Source organism: Buceros rhinoceros, unplaced genomic scaffold (assembly GCF_000710305.1).
Source record: "Buceros rhinoceros silvestris isolate BGI_N320 unplaced genomic scaffold, ASM71030v1 scaffold12845, whole genome shotgun sequence".
NCBI lineage: Eukaryota > Metazoa > Chordata > Aves > Bucerotiformes > Bucerotidae > Buceros > Buceros rhinoceros.
The window spans coordinates 9910-21824 of NW_010411219.1; the positions used below are offsets into that span (position 1 = coordinate 9910).

The 11915-nt window shown below is 42.1% G+C and overlaps 1 protein-coding gene across 1 annotated transcript; it reads left to right on the plus strand.

Annotated features, from left to right (window-relative positions):
- Window positions 1-1656: 1656 nt before the first annotated feature.
- LOC104493277 (sulfate anion transporter 1-like) lies at window positions 1657-5099 on the plus strand. Its single transcript, XM_010135928.1, has 2 exons — window positions 1657-2277; window positions 3579-5099. Exons 1-2 carry the CDS (start codon window positions 1657-1659, stop codon window positions 5097-5099), a joined length of 2142 nt encoding a protein of 713 aa, XP_010134230.1.
- Window positions 5100-11915: the final 6816 nt, after the last annotated feature.

Consider the following 11915-nt stretch of genomic DNA (forward strand, 5'->3'; position numbering starts at 1 on the left):
CAAACTGCCCCCTAGCTTTTAAATATGTAGAACAAGGGCACCGTATTTATTTCTTGGCTGTCTGAATTCACCTGGCTGTAAGAAGTGTGTGGCATTTGAACAGGACTTGCTGTCCTCACACATAAGCCTCTCATTCTCCAAACTAATTTAGGTAAGACAGGAAATGTTTGGGGTTTTGCATCTAGGAAACGAGAGCCTGCAATACAGTTGCTAGCATTTTGTATTTGGTAAATTTTAATCATATGCTCTGAAGTATTTCTCTTGGTGATGTAACTTCTTTTGTCTCCTCTCTCACCTTTGCATTCTAACAAAGACGAGATCCAACCTATTTCCTGTCCAAGCAATCTCGCCTAATATAAACACGTGGTACACCAGAGTCTGAAGTAAATTTGGCATTACTGATAAAAAATCACCACCAATCTTCCTAAATAATTAATAAGATTTTAATTAGTTTTCCCTTTAGATGGAAATACACCTTACTTACAAACACGAAGAAACCCACACAGTGGAAGCTAAAAACTATTTAATGTAACTGGGATGGATCTCCCTGGTCCTCTTTTTATTTTTAAACTGTTTAAGGTAGGGCACTTGCAAGTTATACTGTATTGTCTCTCAGTCAGGTTCCCAAACTATTTATGAATGCACTAAACTAATTTGAACTTGACAATTGAGTAAAAATGCAGAGATTGAGTTTGGTGAAAACAGTTGTGTTCATAGAGGCAAGAGACACCAAGAGCACCTCCATCTGGAGAATACAAATTTTCCTGGTCTTTATGTATCAGAAAACTGACATGCAGGAGAACCACAGGAAACAAAACTGTGTTTGTTCTGCTGCCCATAGAACTATTTGTTACATCTTGTTCCCTGAAGAAAAAAGCTAGGGTAACTTTGGGTTTAAACCTGAAAATACTAACATGTAGCACTCTTCTGAGATGGTAGAAGATTCCATCGTGTGTATGGCCAGTATGTTGTCAAGAGGTATTTGTGAGGAGATGGTTACTGAGCAATGGAAGCTACACATCAAAACCATCAACAATTCAACAGGTTGCTATTATACAGCAGCTTCTAGTAGTTCATCAATGGTTTGCATATAAATTTTTGCATATGACTAAATTGTTGCTCTCCAGAAAACTCTGCTTTACACATTTTTACTAGCATAATTTTTCTCCTGTGCATTAAGGACAGCTGCAGTGACAGCTCACTATACCACGTGAGTTCCACATCAATGACTACAAGATACACTATTAGAAAGACCACAGCCTGTATCACTAGTATATGTTTATTTCACAACATCAAGTGCTGCTTCTGACCACAAAGATCTCCATGATGGAGCAGTTGAAAGAGTTGATGGAAATACTTGTTGTACAAAGAAATTACTAATTTAACTCTATTTTTCCTTAGTAAACCAAATTGGATTCAATTGAATATACTCTTAAATGTCTGCAAGAAAGGGCCCAAACGACAGATACGTCTCTTAGCGTTAAGTGTTGCTGTAAACTTGTGGAGGTGTTCTTGTTGGGATGATGCTTCCTTCAAAGCACAATCAGATAACAGACTTTCAGTGTTAAGCATCTGTGCTAAAAAGACATGAACCGCAAACTAACAGCCGTTTTCTTCATACTGCAGAAACACATACATGAAGTAAACTCTGGGACAATGGAAAGAACACTTGAGGCTACCAGGATGGAAAACAGAACATCTTCCTGCTTTCTCATGGAAAGAAAGACTCGTGTCAAGATTAATAGGAAAGAATTCATGCTAGCTAAGCTGAGGAAGAGCTGCTCCTGCACCCCAAAGAAGCTAAAGAACTTCGTCATGGACTTCCTTCCTGTTTTACAATGGCTTCCCAAGTACCAGTGCAAAGAGTACATTTGGGGGGACATTATGTCTGGGTTAGTGATTGGGATCATTCTGGTGCCCCAAGCAATTGCATACTCACTGCTGGCAGGTCTGAAGCCCATTTATAGTCTTTACACATCATTTTTTGCCAACATCATCTATTTCTTAATGGGCACATCCCGTCATGTCTCAGTCGGCATTTTCAGCCTGATAAGCTTAATGGTAGGACAAGTTGTGGACCGAGAACTTCTCTTGGCTGGGTTTGACTTGAATGATGATGTCCCATCAGCCTTGGGTGATGGCTCTCTGCAGAATGACAGCCACTCCAACAGAACTGCCTTTAACTTTACAATTGTAGGAATGAATGCTGAGTGTGGGAAAGACTGCTATGCTATTGGCATTGCTACAGCCTTGACATTTGTAGCTGGAGTGTACCAGGTAAGTGGTTGCTGACATCCAGAGGCAAGGTACGAAGTTCCTAAAGATTCTTTGAATGACCTAAGCTTTGGTTTGACTCTCTTTCAATGATGGATACAGTAACAGTTCATTTAAATGACTTGGAATGTTTTCTCCAGGAAGCCTAACTGAGGCAATTTGGAGAAAGCATGAAGTAGGTGGTTTTCTTAGCTACTAGCAAGCACAGGTAAAATGAGAGTCTTTTGCAAGACCCTTAAGGGTGTTTTTATACTATACTGCCTCTTGGCTTCACTGCTTTCACGGAAGCATGAATCTATTTTATCATGAGGGAAATTCCGAGGTAGCTGTGTACTTCAACAATTAAGAAATAATTGTTTCCCTAAATTCTTTAGTAAAAGTGCAGATCTACTCACCTACTTATACACAGGTTCAGAATGTGCTACTCGGTACTATGTTCTACCAAACTGCAGTCCAAAGATAATCTAGAAGCACAAAGTACAAGAGAGGAAATAGATTGACCAACCTACTTTCCAGACAATGGCTGTGCTGGACTCTTCAAGGCTTACCATCTGCCCATCACAAGGATCTTAAGAGGACACAGAAGGCACCACAATGAATATACCTATCTATAAGTTGTATAGATATATATATATGTGAGAATTAAGAAAGAGCTGGCTATCTTCCTGTTTCAAGCCCCATCTATGAACAATGAAGTGCCATTGTGAAGCTGTACTTCCCAAAGCTATCAAAGGAAAGAGAAGCAACTAGTTAAGGACAGTATCCTGGGATCTGGGAAAGTTTGTGAGCACTTCTGCCACTTCTGACCTGCGGCATGCCACAAAGGCTGTCTGTGCTCCTCCACTTTCCCTCCTGTTCATAGGGCTAAAATTAAAAGCTGTTTAATGTAACAGTGCCTCTATAGCAAGGATCTTAGCTGTTGTCTGTTTACAAAGCAATGACCATAAGTTTTAACTTTATTTGCTTTGAGATAGAAAAAATAAAATTGGCTTTGGTAGAAGCATTTTTTGATCCACTGCTCTTTTGCATGGGAAATAAAATTCAGAATTCACTTCAGTGGAGCCATTTCAGACCAACATTTGATTGACTCTGTCGCAAACTCCTCAATCACCTCTCAGGTTTGTAGTGTCCCACAACAGTAAAAGGAATCACATGTTTTAAAAGCAGACTGAAAACATTAAATGATAATTCCTGTTTTAAGATTTGAATAGCCAAATGCTATCTGCCTCCTGCTAGTTCTCTCCCATCTGTACTTAATTATTTGCAGCACCATTTAAGGCTCATTTTTTTTCCTGTCTCCTCAGGTTCTAATGGGAATCTTTCGTCTGGGTTTCGTATCTATGTACCTGTCTGAGTCTGTACTAGATGGCTTTGCAACTGGTGCTTCCTTAACCATTTTAACAGCTCAAGTGAAGTATCTGATTGGAATAAAAATCCCACGTAGCCAAGGGCATGGGATGCTTGTTATTACCTGGATTAACATTTTCCGGAACATTTCTCAGGCTAATCTTTGTGATGTCATCACCAGTGCCATTTGTATCGTGGTGCTGGTCACTGCTAAGGAACTGGGAGATCGGTATAAGCATAAGCTGAAATTTCCTCTTCCCACAGAGCTGGTAGTTATTGTTGCGGCAACACTGGTGTCACACTATGGGAAGTTAAATGAAGTGTACGCGTCCAGCGTTTCTGGAGTTATTCCAACAGGATTTATTCCCCCCAAGGTACCACATTTCAGCTTAATGCTCCGAGTTGCTGTAGATGCTTTGCCTCTTGCCATAGTCAGCTTTGTCTTCACTGTATCCCTTTCTGAAATGTGTGCAAAGAAATACGCTTACACCATCCGAGCCAATCAGGAAATGTTTGCTGTGGGTTTCTGCAACATCATTCCTTCTTTCTTCCACTCTTTTGCAACCAGTGCAGCTCTGGCAAAAACACTCGTCAAGACATCTACAGGCTGCCAGACTCAAGTCTCTGGAGTAATTAGTGCAATGGTGGTTTTGCTGGTGCTGCTCTTCTTGGCACCTGTCTTCTACTCCTTGCAGAAGAGTGTCCTAGCTTGTATCATCATTGTCAGCCTTCGAGGAGCCCTGCAGAAGTTCCGAGATGTGCCAGCACGGTACCATGTGAATAAGGTGGACACACTTATTTGGGTTGTTACCGTGTCTGCCTCTGCCTTGATCAGCACAGAAATAGGGCTGTTGGTTGGCATTGTTTTCTCCATGTTATGCATCATTGTTCGGACACAGCGTCCGCGGACAGCCCTGCTTGGTCAGATCCAAGACACCAGCTTTTACGAGGATGACTTAGAATATGAAAATCTCTCTCCTGTTCCAAAGGTCAAAATATTCCGTTTTGAAGCCCCGCTTTACTATGCAAATAAAAACTACTTCCTGAAGTCCCTGTACAGATTGACTAACTTAGATCCTAACCTAGAAGCTGCTAGAAGAAAGAAATATGAGAAGAAGGAAAAGCAGCACTTGAAAAAAGGAGATCACACAACTGTTAATGGACTGGGCATCAGAGAAACCGCCCTGCAACTAGTTCCTAACCAAACTGATTTCCAAGCCCTTGTTGTAGATTGTTCTTCCATCTCATTTTTGGACACCACTGGAGTTAATACTCTAAAAGAAATCCTGAAAGACTATAAGGACTTAAACATTTCTGTTCTCTTGGCTTGCTGCAATCCCTCAGTGATAGACTCCCTGAAAAGAGGAGGTTACTTTGGGAAAGATTCTGGAAGTATGCAGGAAATGCTGTTCTACAGCATACATAATGCTGTGCAGTTTGCAAAAGACCAAAAGCTGCCATCAGACTGCTCAGTTTAATCCTGTGTCTTCCCTGACTCAATACAAAAGTGACAGATGGGGAGGGGCAGTTTGCAATAATTATTAGACACACTGGTGGCTGTGTACAACAATGGGCCTACAAGCCATTCTCTTCTTTGTCAGGTGCCACACAGAATAGCCACTGGGGATGCAGTCCAGGACCAGGCTGGAAAAGGTTGGACTATGCCTGCACCTTCACTTTAAAGTTCAGCTAATGTTCAGTAGGGCAGTTTGGGACTGACTTCCCCACCACGATCATGTGTGACCCAACCATCAGGAGACTGCTGTGATGTAAGGTCTGCCCAGTGTTAGCTGACTCTTCCAGTGGTTTAATGGCTGATTTGCATTAAAAGGGCTAAGCCAACACCATGAAAACGCAATCAATCTAGTATCTTGGACACATGATTTAAATTCTGCCTTGCAAGACCCTGTCCCTTCCATCATTTTAGGTATGCTCCTAAACAACTCCCGCTATTGCATATGAATAAATGTATAAAATATTTTGGAATGTAGCATGTCTTTCCACCTTGAATACACAGGCTTAATGACACAACCTGTCACAGGAGAAGGTGGCATGACCCATCACAAGTTCCTCTCAAAACCCTCATTTCCTACTGGAGGCATTTCTGTTATTGGCTTCAGTTTGCGGTCAATAGCTACTGAAGACTGTGACACCCTTAATGATGCTGGAATTAACACGACTGATGCACAATTTTGTAACGAGTAACAGGATAAACAGGATTAAGAAAAATGAATAGTTTTAACTGGCAGGCACACAGTTAATCAAGTAGTTGTATCATCTGTAAAAATAAGTTGCCTCCGGTGGGCAGATGCAGCTCCAGCTCAGGGACACATAAGGACCATCAGACATAAAACCTCAGAAGTGTGATGCAGCACTGCATGTTCTTCCTACAACTGTCTGCTTGGGCGTAAAGAGAAAAACCAGAAGAAAACAGGGTAGGATGGGAAGGTAAATCTGCGATGTGTCTGGAAGGGGAGTGATGGGTCAAGTCAGAACTGCCTGGCTACTCTTCCCTGATGCAATGCTAATGTAGCTTTACAGTAGCATACCTGGGCGAAGTAAAGGGAGCAACACTTCATGAGTTGTGTATCATCATATGCTAGAAAAATTCCACCACTGTTTGTACATACTACTGATGTTTCGGTTCTGGGGTTTTTTTTCCTCCTATCATATTATTCTTTGATCTGAGGTCCTCTAAACCATGTTTTTCACGGCTGGGTTACTTTCTTTATTAATGTACATTATCTACTGTTCATTCTGCTTTGTGTCAAATGATAACTCCAGAGTAAGTTCTGTTTTAATATAAGCCTGTTCTCTCTTTACATAAAAGCACAGGTTGCAGATTTTGATTATAACACAGTTAGTACTCAGTGTTCTGGCCCAGGACATTGGCAGCATACTCAAGCTTATAATTACCTGCACGAAAGGTAGGACAGCTGTCCTATCCCTCTTTCCTGACACATGGCTGGTTCACACAGAACACCAAGCATGGAAGGGAATTCCGTAACAGCTGTATCTCTTACAACTAGCAGTCTCTAGATAGGTTCCATGTATGCAGAAACCACTTCCCTGCTGTGCCATTTTTAAAAAAGAAGTCAGGTCAACACATCATGTGACTTGCTTATTTCACGTTTTCAGGTCACTGGATGAAAGAAAACTCAAACTGCGGTTCTGCAGATGCCCCAGAGCCTGTCTTGCTCTCAAGAACAAATATTTTGTTAAATATATCTTAAATATAAAAGCAGTACATTTCCAAAAGAAAATAAAGAATGTCTTCACAGGGATCAAGAATAGCATTATACTAGTGATTCAATACTGACATTTTCATGCTCTCATTATAAAAAAATGTATCAGCTACACACTGTTAGTACTGCCAGAGCAGCAAAACCTGACAGAAACATCTGTCAAAAGGACTGACCGCTGGCAGCATTTTCCTGTCATAAAACCATTTAATTCCATTATTCTTTAAATTGCTGAGTTGATATAAATAGCTTCTTTCTGACAAAAGCAAATGGGCAGAGCCCAAGGACAAAGTATTTCTTTGTGTCTGCTTTTGTTTGTAATCATTCGTTGACCAAGAAATATCTCTTTTAAGGTCCTGCCAGAGTCTAGCACGAGGAAGTGAGTTTACAGGATTTAATGCCAGAGAATATCAGTGCAGTCACTCTTAGACTGTTGTGTCAAAGCAAATTGTCACTGGAATTCAAAGAACATTGTTTCAGTACAAAATAACATACATCCTAGCAATCTACACATCTTTCATCTTTATGGGTCAAGCTACCAGCCTAGAATATAAAGGAAAAAAATGCAAAAAACCACCTCAACTCTACATGAATCTCATGCTGACAGAAAAAGAAAGATTCCAATGGAAGGTGCACCCTTGCCACAGTCTCTGGAGAAAACGAAGAAAAATTGCCCTTCTCTTATCCAATAGGCTGAGAAATTAAGAATCAGAAGACTCTTTTTCATCATATTTATTGTAAGAGTATCACCAAATGAGTCCTAAGCAAAGAAACTTGACTATGCATAAAAGGGAGAGTAAGCTTCAAGACTTTTACCAGGAAGAAACTATTGACCAGAAGAATCAATGAGAACAATTTTCTGTTTCAGTTTCATCGGCAGAACTGGCTCACAATCAAGTTGTTGAGCTGGACAATGTCAAACACAGCAGTGAAACAGCTTTCAGTGCTATGATGACTGGGAAACTGTAAATTATTTCTAAGGAGTATGTAAAAGGTAACTAAAAAGCAAGCCTTTTTCTGGCACATTTAAGTTTGTTATATTGTGTTATAACAAGATTAAGGATATGAAGACTGAAAATGTTAAAAACTACCGATTCTCTTCTGTCCTATTCTACCAAGAATTAGGTACCATGACTTGGAGAGGAAATGGGGATGGGCTTGTAACTCCAACTACGTTAATACTAATGTTGAAATAAAATAATTATACGCCTATAGGAAACATTATATCCATCATGTAGATTGATTATAATTTTGTTCACTGTGGTGCCTTGTATAAACCATGTATCTAACAAACTTTAGTACTGCTACAAAAGAATAAGAAAGGGTTCTAAATTTGTGGACTGTGTGGATCCCCTGAAGCTGGGCAAAACGTTGGGAAACTTCACCTCAAACTGTGCTGTTGACTGGTGCATCACGGCCAGAATGTGTGGTCCAGGTGTTTGAAATGTCTGTGTTTATTTGCACTGGTAACTAATAAACAGAAAACTGTCCAGCCCACGAAAGACACTTGGGTTCCCCCACAACCAGGAAAAAGTCACCATGACTTAGAGATGGTCGTGTGCTTTTGTTTGGAAAATAAAACTAGCAGTTCTTTGACAACAGTTTGCTTCATAGTAGTATTCTTTCATGGCAGTGAAATAGCAGGATAACTTGGAAGAAAGAAAGGTAAGAGGTGGGTTGGCTGTCCTAGAAAACAATTAAAATACACATATGCACTCAGCATTAGAGGATTAGAATACATAATGAGAAAGGCCATTAGAGAAGTGAGAATAGGAAGGTGGTAGTCTTTTATTTGGAGACATCTCCTTCTGGGGCAGAACATTTATGGCACCTTTTTATCAACAGCACAACTGCGAAGAAAAGCAGTATTTGTGAGCCTTCCACAGTGGTGATATCTCCTAGTCCTCTATTTTCTGCAAGCACTTTTCTTCAGTCCAGTACCCACCATCACCTTCCAAGAAGTCTTCTCTACTCAACAACCCCATGACATAACACAGTCTTACTGTTACCAGGTTCTCGCTCAAAACCTCTTCATGTCCTTTGGGAAATCGCTGCTCAGGAAGAGAATTGCACATGCATGGAGCTCAGCATCAGCAGAGAACTGCTGTCCTGGTGTGCCGTAAGATGAGCCGGCGGTGTAGAAGACTAGCCTGGCAGAAAAGAGAGCTTTTGCTGGATCTCAGGAAGAAAAGGAAAGTCTATGGCCTGTGGAAGAAAGGGCAGGACACTCAGGATGACTATAATGACTTTGCAAGGCTGTGAAAGGAGAAAATTAGACAGACCAAAGCCCAGCTATAATTTAATCTGGCCACCACCATAAAAGACAATAGAAAATGTTTCTATAAATACTTAAACAGCAAAAGGAGGGCTAAGGAGAATCTCCCATCTTTTGCTGGATGCAGGGGGAAACACAGTGACCCAGGATGAAGTACTGAATGCCTTCTCTGCCTCAGCCTTTAATGTAAACTAAGATAAACTCACTGAGTGTCTAGCTCATGATCCAGAAGACAGAGACAGAGAGTGGAACCAAGGGAATAGTCAGTGAACTACTGCACCAATTAGAGATGCACAAGTCAACGGGGCCAGACGGGATCCACCCAAGAATTCTGAGGGAGTTGGTGACATGCTCACCAAGCCACTTTCCATCACTTATCAGCAGTCCTAACTAACTGGGGAGGTACCGATCGACTGAAGGTTAGCAAATGTGAAGCCCATCTACAAGAATGTCCAGAAGGAAGATACAGAGAATTACAGACCTGTCAGTCTGACCTTGGTGCTGGGGAAGGTTATGGAGCATATCATCTTGAGTGCCATCACATGGCACGTAACCTGATCACAACCAGGTGATCAGGCCCAGTCATTATAGCTTTAAGAAAGCCAGGTCCTGTTTGATCAACTTGATCTCCTTCTGATCACAACCAGGTGATCAGGCCCAGTCATTATAGCTTTAAGAAAGCCAGGTCCTGTTTGATCAACTTGATCTCCTTCTATGACAAGGTGACCCACTTACTGGATGAGGAAAGGGCTGCAGATGTTGCCTACCTGGACTTTGGTAAGGCCTTCAGCACTGTTTCCCACAGCATTCTCTTGCAGAAACTGGCTGTTCATGGCTTGGATGAGTGTACTCTTTGATGGGTAAAAAACTGGCTGGTTGTCCAGACCCAGAGGGTGATGGTGAATGGAGTTAAATACAGTTGGACGCCAGTCAAAAGTGGTGTTCCCCAGGGCTCAGTGTTGGGGCCTGTCCTCTTCAACATCTTTATCAATGGTCTGGATGAGAGGATCAAGTGCACCCTCAGAAAGTTCACATACAACACCAAGTTAAGTGAATGTGTCGATCTGCCTGAAGGTCAGGAGACTCTACAGAGGGATCTGGACAGGCTGGGTCGATGGGCTGTAGCCAGTTAAATTAGATCTTCAACATCTTTATCAATGGTCTGGATGAGAGGATCAAGTGCACCCTCAGAAAGTTCACATACAACACCAAGTTAAGTGAATGTGTCGATCTGCCTGAAGGTCAGGAGACTCTACAGAGGGATCTGGACAGGCTGGATCGATGGGCTGAAGCCAGTTATATGAGATTCAACAAGGCCAAGGGCCGGGTCTTGCATTTGGGCCACAACAGCCCGCTGCAACATTACAGGCTTGGGGAAGAGTGGCTGGAAAACTGCACAGAAGTAAAGAACATGGGGGTGTTGGTTGACAGCTGGCTCAGTATGAACCAGCCGAATGCACAGGTGGCCAAGAAGGCCAATGGTTTGTACCATAAATAGTGTGACCAGCAGAAGGAGGGAAGTGATTGTCCCCCTGTACTCAGCACTGGTGAGGCCACAACTTGAATACTGTGTCCAGTTTTGGGTCCCTCACTTCAGGAAGGGCACTGAGATGCTGGAGTGTGTCCAAAGAAGGGCAACAATGCTGATGAAGGGTCTAGAGAGCAAGTGCTATGAGGAGCACCTGAGCGCACGGGTTGTTTAGTCTGGAGAAAAGGAGTTTTAAGGAAGTCCTTATTGCTCTCTACAATTACCTGAAAGGAGGTCGTAGTGAACTTGGGATTCAGTCTCTTCTCCCACATAACAAGTGACAGGATGAGAGAAAATGGCCTCGAGTTGTGCCAGGTGAGATTTAGGTTGGACATTAGGAAAAATTTCTTTAGAGAGAGGGTTGTGAAGCACTGGAACAGGTTGCTCAGAGAGGTAGTGGAGTCCCCATCCATGGAATTGTTTAAAAGGTGTGTAGATGTGGCACTGAGGGACATGGCTGAGGGACCCTGGTAGTGCAGGGTGAATGGTTGGACTCAATAATCTTTAAGGTTTTTTCCAACCAAAGAAGTCTGTGATTCTCTGCAGGCTTGCATTCTTGCCCTTGTTGCTTCTTTTGGTCCCTGTGGTTGTCTGCAGTCTCTATGTTCTCTGCCCTTCCAAACCATTGCTGCCACTCAGTCCACTGGTTGTCCTTCCACAATTTAAATCTCTTCTTGTCTTTGACAAATGCACTTTTTTCCAAAATTAGTGATTTTAGCTTGGTTTTAAACAGTGGTGAAGTTTTTTATTTCTACATACCAAAGCTGGGCTAAATACTGAGGCTAGTGGGTTAGAATCCCACCTTTGAGGCACTATAGCTTTTCTGGGCTTCCTGCTTGACTGCTAAGTTTCCATGATCCTGTAATTTTGATTGTGTCCCACTTGAAGGACTCAGTGCCTCAATCTTATAGAAGCTCAGTATAGAAGCTCAGTATAGAAGCTGAGCAGAATCTGTAACAGATAAGTTCCTTTCCCTCTGTCATTTGGAAACCCGACATGCAGCACAGCTGAGGGATGCTGCCAGGAGGGATTCTGAACCCCGAGTGTAGATCTGGCTGCTATCTTTTCAGAGCTACTGATTTTTCTGCAAGCCAGTTGGTTACAGAAATCTGAAAGATCCATATTCTCAGGAGAAACCTCTGAGGTATAAGACAGGGACTTCAGCAGTAGTAAGCAGTGACAGTTGTCCTTGCCCCTGCTGAAGCTGGGTCACTGCACGGGTGAGTACAAAATCCATAGCCCAGTAGCA